This window comes from Misgurnus anguillicaudatus, chromosome 5 (genome assembly GCF_027580225.2).
Source record: "Misgurnus anguillicaudatus chromosome 5, ASM2758022v2, whole genome shotgun sequence".
Taxonomy (NCBI): Eukaryota; Metazoa; Chordata; class Actinopteri; order Cypriniformes; family Cobitidae; genus Misgurnus; species Misgurnus anguillicaudatus.
In genome coordinates, this window is record NC_073341.2 from 31,522,458 (window position 1) to 31,537,080 (window position 14,623).

Sequence of the window (14,623 nt, forward strand, 5' to 3'; positions counted from 1 at the left end):
GCTCTTATAGCGATATGTGCTGACCCTGGAGGAGAAGAGAGGAGCCTTTGTCTCGCCACTGCTCGGAGAAAAGACATTATTTACTGCCACAGGGGAACACGGGGGCACGGGGGAATTCAGCCATCAGTCGCTCAGAGAGAGAGAGAGACAGAGAGAGCAAGTGCCAGAAAAAGCCGTTTTGTGTCCTTAGCGGAGTAAAAAAGGGTGATTTTCTCTGGGTCGGACAATCGAGCGTCTGTTGAGCCCAGCCCATATTATTATTATGCCAGTAAAGGCTGTTTACATTGAGTCTGATACTGTTTGGATTCCAGCACTGCTGGCATTGTGAATCGAGCAGAGTGGTGTAGAGGAGGGGCAAGCGTTTTTTCCCTTAAGCTCTCTTTCTCTCTCTCTCTCTTTCCTTTGGCCATTCTCGCTTTATCGCTTTCTCTCTCTCCTAAACCTACTTTCAACATCCAATTCAAGCTTCTCTTGAGTCATTTTCCACTTACAGTAGTAAAGTGAAGTGTAAAAGGTTCTCATTACCAACATTTACGATGTTTTAAAGGTGCCAAAGAATGCATTGAAATAATTTGTTGAATTGTTCTCTGATATCTAGAGAGAAGGTATGTGGCTTTATAAAGTGCAAAAATGATCCAGAGGCGTTTTTACATGTCCATGTCAGGGTTCCCTTCAGAAAATTTGTTAGTTAAGGTGGTAGGGTTGGGCGAGTGGGCGGGGCAGAGGGCATGGCAATCAAAGGGGCAGGGCGTATGCATCATGATGAAAATTAAAATATTTTTATTTAAAACACTCAAATAAAACTTCATTTTGAACACATACTAGATTATTAATGAATTAAATGTTTTTAACAGATACCTCTAATAGGAATAGCTGCATGATGAAGTGAAACTAAAGGGTTAATAAACACAAACTAAAGCAGATGTTGTAGATTAGAACGTTAGGCGAAGCGTGTATGCGCTATCCTCCGAAATGCACCTCACAGCCTTTTGTGCAGCGAATTTTTTTTTTTTTTGGACGATCTAGTTAAGGCGGTAGGGTTTACAACCCTAGGATTTTTTACATGTCCATTTACAACCCTGCAGTTCCGTCGGGGGGTCCGCGGACCCCCGGTTGAAGACCCATGGTGTAAATAATTTAGTTTTATTTACAGTGTCGGGCAAGTTACTTCCAAAGTGTAATTTTATATATTACAAATTACTGTCATTTGAAAGTAATAAGTTACATTACAATATTACTATCTCTGAACTGTAATTAGTTAGACTACTTTTGCGTTACTTTTGAGTTACTTTCATCAAAATAACAGAAGTATAAATAGGCATTATAAAATGTTAAAATGTAGTTTATTGCTGCTTATGAATCTACAGGCACAGTGAAGTCTTATGGCAAAATACAGTAACAGTCACTGTCAGAATCATAATTATAAAAATAATAATTTTTTTTACACTGCATGCGTGTGCGGCGCTACCGGACCTGATTACGGCCACTTTAGTCAATGCTTATATAGCCGCGGACTTCCCAGAAGCGTCTCTTTAAGAAACGCGTCTATATTTGACACGCACGATGTCCAAATCGCAGTTCAAATACAACATTGAAGTAAAAATGACCATGCTGCCTATAGCACCCGGAAACAGACATACTATTTTACCCGCAGCTTTTTCCTGTGTGGATGCTGGTCGCGTGGCATTGGTCAAAAATGAAAATAACACGGCCTAATTTTGAAATGCAGTGTTGTAACGCGCGTTACTAAGACTGTAACGAGTACAATATTACCAAAATTGTATTAGTAATGCGTTATATTACTGTGTTACAGCAAAAACTAATATATTACTGTAATATGTTATATTTTGTAATGCGTTACTCCCAACACTGTTTACTTATACTGGTCAATCTGCAGGACGCATGGAAACGGAAGACTGAAATGTGTGGGCAGACTGTAATTATATCTCTAATGAGTTGGGTTAACACTGGCATGATTAAAGAGACACTCCACTTTTTTGAAAATATGCTCATTTTCCAGCACCCCTAGAGTTAAACATGTGATTCTTACCGTTTTGGAATACATTCAGCTGATCTCCGGGTCTGGCAGTACCACTTTTAGCATAGCTTAGCACAATCCATAGAATCTGATTAGACCATTAGCATTGTGCCTAAAAAACAAAATGTAATTGTAACGTCAATAGTAAAACTTCAGCCTAAACGCTAGCATATAGCATTAACTAGCATATAGCATTAACTAGCATATAGCATTAATTAGCATATAGCATTAACTAGCATATAGCATTAACTAGCATATAGCGCTAACTCAAAACTTTGTTTTTAGCATTGTAACAACATTGTAATTAATTTAATGTGTAATTTAATGTTGAGGTGTACATCTCGACTGTGACATCACAGTCAGTGTTATGTTGAGATTGGCCTGTTTTCCTGCGGTCTTTTGCATGCACAAGGTTTACATAAGTGGGAGAAACAGAACAATTGTGTTTGAGGCTCACGATATGTCATTACCATGTACAGATCTCATATTATTCATCTATTCCTAGATGAATACAGTTTTACATTCTACAGCACCTTTAAATATGATCATGCATTAAAATATAGGGAAATGCGGATAGAGATATCTAATATTTGCTTTGGATTCTAGAGCAAATTAAAAGAGGCAGTACATGTTATATTAAAGAATGGGACAAACTTTCAAATTCAGTGCTGATAAAGAGATTTTGTCATCATTTACTTACTCTCATATTGTTACAAACCTGCTTAAATGTCTTTGTTCTGTTCAACACAAAGGAAGATATTTTTAATGAAGCAGAAAACAGAAGCACAATTGACTTCCATAGTAGAAAAAAAATAATACTATGGAAGTCAATGGTGCTCAAAAACGGTTTGGTTACAAACATTGCTCAAAATATCTTACTTTGTGTTCAGCATAACAAAGATTAAATGAGTGGAGTTTTCATTTTTGGGTGATCTCTTTAAGGTTAGGAATCTGATCTTGGTAATAAGATATATTAAATTGTATTGTGCCACAATACAACAATGTTCCTGTTTTTTTATTTTATGTTTGGAATACAATTCGTCCAAAGTTTTCTTTTATCTGCATTAGACAGATTTTTCTCAGCTTGTACTGAATTTTCTCTTTTCACTGACTTTCTCTTACCAAAAATGTAGGTGTACCTACCTATATAATGTATGTATGTATAATGTATACTAATTCTGAAATCTATCTTGTGCAGGAATTTCTCCAGTGAAGCGTCTCAAACCGCCCCCTTCGGGCCTCACAGCGAACCAGAAGCCACAGCACCTACACCTTCAGCCCCACCTTCTTCAGCGTCATCATCTTCTTCGCCCCCGTCCTCCTCCAGCCCCGCCTTCTGCCCCGTTCTGCCATCTCGGCAAATTGTGGAGCGGCAGCCGCGAATGCTCAACTTCCAGGTGGAGTACAGGCAGCGCTCCGTAGAGGTGGTGCTGGAGGAAGCAAGCACAGTGGGTAAGCACATCTCAAAACAGATTTGGGTGGCTGGGTTTGTTCCTGAAGTTCAACTGGTTGAGCATTGTGTTTGCAACGTAGATGTCATGGGTTTGAGTTCCAGGGGACACGCATTTTGATAAAAAGTGCATTTTGAATGCCTATGTTGAATTTTAAAGGTGCAGTGGGTAGATTTTAGCGGCATCTAGCAGTAAGATTGTGAATTGCAACCAACGGCTCAGTTCACCAAAATGCATAGAGAAGCGACAAAATACAGTAGTAACAAAACACGCTCTGTAGAGCAGTTTGTCTGTTTAGGGCTACTGCAGAAAGATGGCGGCACAAAATGGCGACTTCCAGGTAAGGGGACCCGTGTATGTAGGAAAAAAAAAGGCTCATTCTAAGGTAATAAACGCATAACAGTTCATTTTGTAAAGTCTTTATACACCACCGATAATATATTTATGTGTATTTTATTTCATTTCTGTCAAAAGATCATCATAAAAGTTACACACTGCACCTTTAAGAGATCAGCTGAACAATAGAGGATTTTTTCACCTGTTACCCATAATGCTGACACCTCATTCGCAGAATTATTAGAGAGACTTCAGTTAAAAGCCTTTTCTTGGAAGATGTAAATATAAGCTTTGATTCTTGGTATGACACAAACCACTGAACCACGTCTTTGCAGTATTTCTGTGAATGAAAGTTTGATCTTTCTTGTGTCATCTTGAAGTCAACAGGAAGAGCTCTGTGGACTTGGCTGCAGGCATCTATAGCACATTTGCAGCAAAGCCACAGACAAAAAAAGAAAATTGCGGTTTAATTCTTTGTGATCCTTCACTTACGTCCATGCAACCTGTTAGTCTTAGTATTGTTACTTAATTTAAGGATAATTCCAGTATTTAACACTTTGAGTCTCGTTTCTGATTTGTTTTGGATGAACTACAGTGATGGACACTGAATTTTTGACAATGGGTTGTGTCTTGACTTTTCGACTCATTTAGAAGCGTCTCTTTACTGCTTCAGAATGGAAGTCAAGGGCCATGCACAAACATGTCATTAAAACAACACTTAACGTTCATTTTTTAAACTGTGCTACTCACCGAGTGGTTTGTGGTGTTCGTTGATGATTAAAAACAAATATATCGGTGCAATGTATGATTTCAATCAGAGATATTTGCTATAGTGGAACTATTTTTTCAGATACCTCACAACCGCGTATATACTTCCGCTCTTTATTTGAGTCTGAAGCGTTAGCACACTCCCAACCACTTGATGGCGACAACCACTTTGCCATAGAAGGATGCTGAACGGAACTCGGTGTCTAGCGTGTAGACAGTCACAATCAAGCTCAACTTCAAACCTAAGGCTGGTCACTGAGCCATCAAATATGGGAAAAATGTCTTCTGAGAGAAACCGGGCGAAAAAACTACAACCACATGTAAACAGACCCTTTTCTGTTTCCGACGGCGGAGTGATATATCAGCGAGCAATGAGTCTTCCAAGAGAAGTCAATGGAATTTTACAAAGTGCCAAATAAAACACGACAGAAACTGTATTTCGCTACACTACTTGTTTTTAATCATCACGAACACCACACAAACCACTTGGTGAGTAGCACAGTTTTGAAAATGAATGTTAAGTGTTGTTTTAATGACATGTTTGTGCATCGCTCTTGACTTCCATTCTGAAGCAGGCAAGAGACGCTCCTAAACGAGTCAAAAAGTCAAGACACGACCCATTGTCAAAATTTCAGTGTCCATCACTGTAGTTCATCCAAAACAAACCAGAAATGAGACTCAAAGTGTTAAATACCGGAATTATCCTTTAAGTTCAGATGTTAGAGATACTGAAAGTCCTAACGTGTGCCACCATTTTTGCATTGAATTATTGAAATAATTTTTTTATGGTTTTGCTTTAAATGTTTTTTTTCTCTTTAAGTAGCTATAGCAATGTTTTGTTTATTAATTAATTCAATGTATATTATAAATTAAATATTAAACTTTGCATAAAATACTCCACATTCAACGGTACATTCACACGTTTGGCAGACCCTTTTGTCCAAAGCGACTTGCAGTGCATAACCTGTATACATTTTATTCATATTTGTGCTTTCTAGGATTAAACCCATGACCAACTGAGCTACAGGAACACAAAATGTACAAGCACAGAAAATTGGAAATATAAAAAGGAGATATTGCTTTTAAATGAAATGTTTTTAAAAATAAGTTAACAGCTTGGCCTATAAATTAGATAAGAATCTGCTCATTTAGACTGGGTATGTACTGCCTTCTAGTGGTTACATGTCAAATTGTTATTAACCCTTAATATTTTGCTTTTCTGCAGGTGACATTAAAACGTTTTTAGAGACTGAGCTACAGGTGCCCGTGTCTAAAATGCAGTTGAAAGGCTGGAAGACCGGAGATGTCTCTGACAGTGTAAGTGTAGTGATGTATAATATCATATGCACCAAGATAATTTTTTTTGTGATGGTTGAAATAAAAACAATAATTAAGAAATGTACCTACAAGTATTAAATTAGCCTCTCTTTCTCTTTTAGACGGTTCTTAAGAGTTTACATTTACCCAAGAACAACAGCCTATATGTGCTCACCCCTGATATTGCCCCATCAGCCAGCACCAGTCAGAGCAGGTATGTCTGTGTTTGTGTCCTTATAAAAAATGTGTATCCTCTGTAAAAAGATTGTATTAATTTGGCTGTCATCTTGGTAAAGCCCCTTATCGGCTAATTTTCTATGTAGGGCATTGAACAGGCGAAGGCATAGGAGGTACAGCTCCTGTCTGCTTAAACTGAAGAAGAGTGAAAAAAGTTTGCGAGTTTACCAAGATTGCAAAATATAATTGAAATCAGTGATTGTCTTAGCTTTATCGTCTAAAATCACTCTATAACACCATTTAAACTTGCATGTCAGCTGCCAAATTGCATGCCAATGAAAATGCATTTCTTGCATTTTGTCCTGTAAGTTAGCCATGACTTTTTCTTCATACTGTTATTCTCTTAATCTTTAAATTCTTTAAAATCATGTTTAAATTCACTACATTCACTGCTTCATATTCACAGGGTTAAGTTTTGATTAACCACAAGGTGGCGCTGCCTGTCCATGTTTACCACTATGTCTGCAGTACCACTGCCCTCAGTTTGATTTTCATACTTTTTATTCAAATGTGATCCTTCCCCATGTTCTTTCATATGCTTGCTTATTTATTATATATTGAATCATTGAATCATTTGGCCATTTCTTAATAAAAACATTATGTAGCTGTTGTAGTGGAATAGATTTGCTGTGACTTGACATGCACAGTCACCATGTAAAGAGTAAACTAACTGGCGCATCATCACTTAATCATTCATCTGTAATACAATCCTTAAAATGTGTGAGAGGTTTTGGCCGTCGGCAAGATCTAAATGAAAGCGTCTTAATTGGAAAGAGCTACGTGTGTAATATAGATGTGTTTGTGTATGTAATTATGTGTTGATTAGCATTGCTGTAAGTCCCGGCGGGAGGAACGCTGAGTATAAACTGGCATCTCTGTCAGCTTGTGTGGACACTGTACTCTAGAGTGCGAAAACATTCAGAGAAAAGCACTTAATGGGCTGGAAACTAACATTGTGATAACCGAATGCCTCAAAACACGTCAACACTTTAGTTTGTAGGTTTTTCTTTCTACTGTTATTTAGCAACTTGTCAGACACTCGAGTTTTTATTCGATCCGGTTGCATTTTAAGTTGCACTGTAAAAGTCAGAATTTGTATTTGTGGGATTGCAGATTTTTTATGTAGTTCTCTGTTAAAAACACTTTATATTAATCACACAATATATACTTATAATTAATAAAGCAGCCAATGTAGATATCTGACAGCTGCAGTTTACTGTGTTGTTAAGGGGCCCGTACAATAATGTGAAAGTTTCTGGTAGCAAATAATAAAAAAAAAAAATATTTTATTGTCGTCATTACCTGAACCCTGAATAATTACTGACCCTGATTGTTAACTAGGTTAGGGCCTATTGGTTAGGTGTTCACAAAGATCCAGCCCGACAATAGATTTTGCAGTGATCCTGACAGCTAAACTGATCTCAGTTTTTTTTTTCATTCGGGTAGGTGATGTGTCGCTGAGACCTGTCACCTCTTTCACTAAATGGCACAATATCTAATATCCAGCACCAGCTAGAGCTCATCAACGGTGGCGTGCTCTAATTATGTCCCGGAAACTATTTTTGAGGAGTCAAAATAGGGGAGAGGAAGAAAGGGCCAGTGTTAGTTAGGTGTGACCCCATAGTCACCTGTGATTGTCCTCTCCTGCTGCAAAGAGAGGGGTGAGCAGAAAAGCTGTTAGTTCAGAGAGAGAGAGAGAGAGAGAGAGAGAGAGAGAGAGAGAGAGAGAGAGAGAGAGAGAGAGAGAGAGAGAGAGAGAGAGAGAGAGAGAGAGAGAGAGAGAGAGAGAGAGAGAGAGAGATGTAAGTTGTTCTTCAGCAGATCTTGCTCTTGCTACACTGATGTTGGTAGAAGGGCTAATGCTGTTTTCTCATTTGCTCAGATTTCTTTACTCACACATATTTCGAAACTGGGATGACTACAGTTTGCGTGTTACTGTTCCCGGTGGTTTAGCAAATTAATAGAAGATCAGTTTTGTGTGAAATGTAACCGGGACTTTCCTGCTATGCAGTACATTTTCACGTCCCCATGATATGTCTTAAATTATTGAAGAATAGCATCACAGATTTTTAAGATCCATTTAGTTTGCGTTTCATCTCACCACATTACAGTTAAGCCAACATGGGGGAATTTTAGGTTAATTATTATGTTACTTCAATTGTTCTTATATTGTTTATATAATAATAACAACAATATACCATTTTTTATTAAAGGAAAACACCACCGTTTTTCAATATTTTACCATCTTCTTACCACAACTTAGATGAATAAATACATACCTATCTTTTTTCAATGCGTGCACTTTTAATCTTTGTACAGCGCTTCTTGAATGTGTTAGCATTTAGCACAACCCCATTCATTCTTATGGCTCCAAACAAAAGTTTTATTTTGTGCCACCATACTTACTCGTGTAACTACTCATGTAACAGTCTTTAAATAGGGAAAACATGGAAGTGTTTGGTGGCTTCTAAATTCATCCCTGTTTGAAGGCTAAATGCTAACACATTCACGAGGCGCTGTACAAAGATTAGAAGTGCATGCATTGAAAAAAGATAGGTATTTATTAATTTTTCTAAATTGAGGTAAGAACATAATAAAATATTGAAAAACAGAGGTGTTTTCCTTTAAGATTAAAGACATTTCCCAGCCTTCATTTTTAAAACTGATTAGGCTGTTCATCAAATCTGATTGAATTATCAATATTCAGATTATATTGTAGTTTAACTCACCAGGTCTGTATATTAATAGCATTAGTTAGAGTTAACTAAAGAGTAAACTAGTTAAATAAGTGAACCATTACTTGCTGAAAACTGGGGCTATGCAATATTGAAGAAAATTTGATATGTGATAGCATGCTAAATAATCTGATATGCAATATGATATTTAACTTTTTTCTAAAATCAATTTAAATATTATTACAATTTATTTAACAAATAAATAATTTAAACAAATAAATAAATAAAAATTAGATATTAGGATTTAATTTTATTTAGGTTTAGATCTTACAGTTTCTTGCTATTACTCAAGTGGAAGGGGAGTTTACCCTAAAAACTTGACACATCAGTTTACATTTTTATACAGGTTTTAATACTATATACATATTTCCTGTATTTTCTGGATGTATTCTATTAAAGAGACTGAGAAACAATTGTATATGATCACTATAACATTGCAAAAACAACTAATCTAGTTGTGGCATGGTGACCTAAGACTTTTGTACAATACTGTATATAACCAACATATGTTTCATATTTCAGGGGTAAAAGCATCTGATAATTTCTGAAAGGTAACAGCCATGTTTTATTTGTTTTACTGTTGCATAAAACAAATCAGACACTATATTATCCGCATATACGTTACTTTTTGAAGTATTAAAAGTAAATTAAATTTATTGCAACTCATTGCTGTTTGCTCATCACGATGTGCACATTTGCAATATTGCACTATTTTCAATATGTTGCACTGCACTACTGAAAACAGTGTTTGTTGTGATTTTTGTTTAAACTAAACATAAGCAAACGCACTCCGTCCGAGGTGCAAGCCAAGAAGGATGAATACCAAATATAAGAAAATTTTGACTGCAATATAATACAATTTTGAATGTGCAGTCAAAATTTTCTTATATTTATTGTTAACACACTCAGCCGTTTAAAGCCGTGCATTACAGTCATTTTACCACACGTCGTGCCTAATACTCCTATTCGCTTTAAGCACCTTCTATGCTTTGCTTTCATATTTATCCTGGTGCTTGTTTATTTTTAGCTGTGTACGTGAATCATTTTTGCAAGTTCTAAGAACAGAAGGACTTTCAGATTGTTAGTTTGAAATAAAGTTTTGTGTCTCCCCATGGACCGGATGTAGGCGGCAAGCAATGGCACAAAATTCAACAAATAAAAGCCACTGTAGGCAATTACTGCAAAGCATACCTCAGCACTCCATATCCAAACATATTAATCAAACCCATCCTCAAACTTCGCGGCCCGCCTCATTTTCCTCCCTCTGTTTTGAATGCAAATACGGCACAGGCTTTTGAGCTTTCAAGACAGACTTCCCATCCAAGGTAGTTACAGAAATCCAGTGATGAGCCAAGCTCATCTCTCTCTCTTTTTTTTGCTTGCTCGTGGAGGTATCCAAACCTCTAATCTCCAGCATAAATAATGGAACTTTATGAATAATTTAAAACGAATCATCTATTTCTGTTGCTTCCAGGAGATGTGTGTGTTTAAGGTTATTTTAATTTGAACTTCTGCTATTTCAAATACAAATGAGCAAATGAGTCTGTGCGCATTTGGTATTTATCTCATTTTCGGCGTCTGATCTCCTTTGAGACTCTGGGCCAGAGAAATCTGCTGGTTTTGGCAGAAAGGAAAAACTGTTTATACTTACAGCAATTAGTACTAGTTAAATCAAAACAGACGACGCTAAAAAGCATAATAAATAAGAAGCAGATAAGAAAATAATATTATAAGGAAGAAAAATAAGGTGAAGTGTATTTCATTTAGTGGTGGTACAGGTCATCCGTATAGCAGTTAAAGTATGTGTGAATGAGAAAACTGAGACAGAGATTTTGAGATATGGGAACTTTAATAGAATCTTGATCTTTGCAAGGTTGCGCGACGGCACGCTTATCTTTGAATGAAACCAGCTCTTCATTTACACAGTGGTTTATTTTCTGTCTGTATCAGCTCGTGACGTTGTATATCCTCCAGTGGTGTGGTGAAACATTTAGGGTGAGTTTACGGGGGTTTGGGACCACAGAGGGCTGAACCTGGTTAAGCTCCTACAGATCAAGCTTATGTTTCAGATTAGCTGGGTGAGAAAATCTCACGTAGTTTTAAGTCACCAGAAAGTAAACTTTTGCTTTTAAGTTTACTTCAACTTGACTCATCATAATTTTGCAATGCTATTCTGTTGATCATACAATTTGTGGCCCCGCTAAAGTTGCGTAATCTAATTTCGAGATTAAGAGCGTCAAAGTAGCCATAACTGAAAAATGTCAAAAATATGTAATTTGTATTTATTGCTGTAAATAACAGATTAAAAATGAAGCCTTCAATATACAATACTTATCCCTGCTTTCACAGACAAGGTTTAAGACTAGGCCTAGACTAAAACCCATTTCAGCTGTCTCAACTAGGGCTGTCATGATTATGAAATTTGGCTGACGGTTAAAGAAAAACACTACAGTTTTTCAATATTTTACTGTTGTTCTTACCTCAACTTAGACGAATTAATACATACCTTTCTTTTTTCAATGCGTGCACTTTGTATAGCACGTTGTAAATGTGTTAGCATTTAGCCTAGCCCCATTTATTCCTATGGCTCCAAACAGGGATGAATTTAGAAGCCACCAAACACTTCCATTTTTTCCTATTTAAAGACTGTTACATGAGTAGTTACACGAGTAAGTATGGTGGCACAAAATAAAACTTTTGTTTGGAGCCATAGGAATGAATGGGGCTAGGCTAAATGCTAACACATTCAAGAAGCCCTGTACAAAGATTAAAAGTGCATGCATTGAAAAAAGATGGGTATGTATCTAAGTTGAGGTAAGAACATAGTAAAATATTGAAAAACGGTGGTGTTTTCGTTTAATTGTCTAATAAATTGTGATGATTATGACAATTAATTGCCTGTTTTATTGCTTTGACATTTAATTCTCATACTTTTTTTGTTCATGAAATAATTTTCACACATTGTTGTGATTATTTAATGAAATCTTTGCAAGGTTTACCTGGCAGTAAATATTAATACAGATAACACATATAAAAGTAATTTAATACGGTCTTGTTCATACAGGCGCTGCAGCTCCCCCTTGTGTTTTTTAGAGAGATGTGCAATCACTGCGGTGATTTGTAATCATCGCGATGAGGTCAAACAATCGCGATGAGATGATTATTTAGTCAATGTGACAGCCCTTGTCTCAACTGAAAATAAGTTGCACGTACAGATCTTAAAATATGCCAGTGCCATTGATTTGTCTTAAGACCAGTGATGTATTTTTATAAGGCATGTTTATGAATTAATGCGTCTTAACGTCTTAATTTAACTTAGGCCTAGTCCTGGCTTTAGCTAAGCCTAGTATGTTAAACCAGGCCTTAAACCTTTATTTATGATGTAAAAACCTGATATTAGTGATTTTATTGACACTACGCTTTGTCATTCTGCGCAAAAATACCTAAACTTGGCTTCCTAAAACATTTATTTGGGATTTTGATCGCCTCTGTCTTCACTTTAGGCGCACAAACACATGATGATTCTTGTATCATTAGTTTCAGGAACATTTATTTTATCATTAGAAAATAAAAACAGACCATAATGTTAAATCACACGGGTCAGTGCCAGGCAAGGAATAAGTATTACGACTTTAGCCCGGTTCTTATTTCAGTGCAGATATTTTTTGTGTCATCTCTAAAATTTTAGGATCAGCTTATCTGTTTTGTACCTCAACGTCTGACAAGATAACCTTGAACATTTGATTAAAAGTTTTTCTATACACTGTCAGATAAATGGTGAAAAAGGTTCCTAGCTGTTATTAGGGAGGTATCCTTTCAAATATTGCTTTTTTTCCCCTTAAAAATTTCATAATAGTATTTGTTCATACAGTATTGGTTCCAAAGAGTGCATATTAGTATATTGGTACCAAGTTTATACATATCTGTACCCAAGTGCTACATATTAGGACCTTTTAAAGGGTACAAGCCTAGTAACAACTAGGGACCATTTAAAAAAAATTCGGACAGTGTTATATCACTGCAAATAACCCTTTTAAGCATCTTTAGTTTTTAATTTTTATTAATTTCTTAAAATAAACTTTAATTTTAAAAATGTATTAATTATCGAATAATAACCGTATTGTAGTTCAGCTGGTAGAGTATTGCATTAGCAATGTGAAAGGGATTGCCAGGGAACAATTAATGTATAGGTTGAATGCACAGTATGGCACTTTGGATATAAGCGTCTGCCAGGTGCGATAAATGTAAATGTAACATCAATATTGATTTTAATGAAATGTTTTAGTTACAATGTGAATTTTACGATTATGACAACTAATGCTATGAACATTACTGATGCCTATTTCGCAAATGTAATGACTTTTTGGTAAGAGTCTTGACACCTAGAACATTAACCCCCCCTCTCATTGTCTATATTCATGACTGTGTTAGCTGTGTTTTTCCACTTGCCACAGCATCACATATGCATCTCCCTCTCCTAGGCCACCGTTTCAATCTGCATCGCTAGCTACAACAAACATTACATTTACATATTTATTTCGCAGTTTTAGTCAATGTAAATAAGCTGCCATTACAGTAAATTTGGTCCTCTGTTAACATAAGCTTGTCCAAAGCTCCTCAGATTAAGGCGCCGGTTGCATAATTAATGTGTGCGTTACATATTAATTCCCCGACTCTTCTCTTCCTGGCTGCTTTCATTCGAACCCTGATTAACCGACAGCCTCGTCTCTAAGCTGTTGATTCATATTCACGCACACAGACCGAGAGTTTGCTCAAAGCGCTACTTAACCCCCATCATTTGCCATCAGATGAGGCCTCCTCCACTCCAAACCGTCAGCGTGACTCCCATGAATCTCAAACCTTGGGCTGAGGTCAGCGATCCTAGGCTGATGGAGGACCGGTCGAGTACCGCAAACCCTCTTGTGTCTATTGTCTGACATTTATGACTCTTAGCCTCAATTGATAAGCGTGCCTGCACCTCCAGATGGAGCTCTACAGGGCCCTTGACTCTACCCTTTACCCCTTTTGGTTGTGAAGGTGAATGGAGTCAGGGCCGGGCAGAGCAGCGGGGTAGCGCAGGCTTGTCTGAACCCAAAGGCTCTTGGGAGAGGAAAACGAGCCCTAACTCGTCCATTGCTGAACTCTAATGCTCTTTCTCTTTTCCTCCCTCTGTCCTGCGTTTAGCAGCGCCCAGCAAGGGTCGTCAAATCAGAACTACCTGCTCATCATTAGTCACCGTGAAGAACAGAGAGATTACAGCCTCAACTTCCCTGCCAGCAAAACCATCCAGGAGGTGAGACAACCACATAACTGTCTGTCACCTGCTGTTTGTCTATCTGTCTCTCTGCTGAGTTTGTCAGGGTTTGTGCTTTCTTTTGTAAAGGTGGGGTGTCATTTTAATGACTACATGCTAAAATAATAGTCCTCATTGTGGTTGAAATGGTAAGGCCAACATTGAGCCAAAACTAATTATCTCTAAGCTGGACTTATTTTGCAGAACAGCCGCTGCTGGCTATGTGAAAATCTCAAAATTTGTCAAATTGACAGTTCCCATTTTGGCATAGTTTGACTGTTAATTTGGGTAAAGTCGTGAGATCTTTAGATCTCGAGGGTTGCTTATGGAAACATCGGGTTTTGTAGCATTTTTTGTGCTATAAAGAATCAATTTCTGTCACTTTGACCAATTGGTTTGTTCATTTTTCATCACGTTTTATTTTACTTTGATGTAACAAGAACTGCTG

General features: G+C 37.1%; 1 protein-coding gene across 2 annotated transcripts in view; it reads left to right on the plus strand.

Moving 5' to 3' along the window:
* Nucleotides 1-14,623, plus strand: part of faf1 (Fas (TNFRSF6) associated factor 1) — a 103,883-nt gene that overhangs the window by 9,070 nt on the left and 80,190 nt on the right. The window contains exons 4-7 of one of the 2 annotated variants that reach the window (XM_055167102.2): nucleotides 3,237-3,490; nucleotides 5,819-5,910; nucleotides 6,033-6,124; nucleotides 14,067-14,175. In XM_055167102.2, coding sequence (XP_055023077.2) covers nucleotides 3,237-3,490; nucleotides 5,819-5,910; nucleotides 6,033-6,124; nucleotides 14,067-14,175 — 547 coding nt within the window. The remainder of the gene's footprint in view (nucleotides 1-3,236; nucleotides 3,491-5,818; nucleotides 5,911-6,032; nucleotides 6,125-14,066; nucleotides 14,176-14,623) is intronic. The other variant, XM_055167103.2, reaches the window with a different exon arrangement.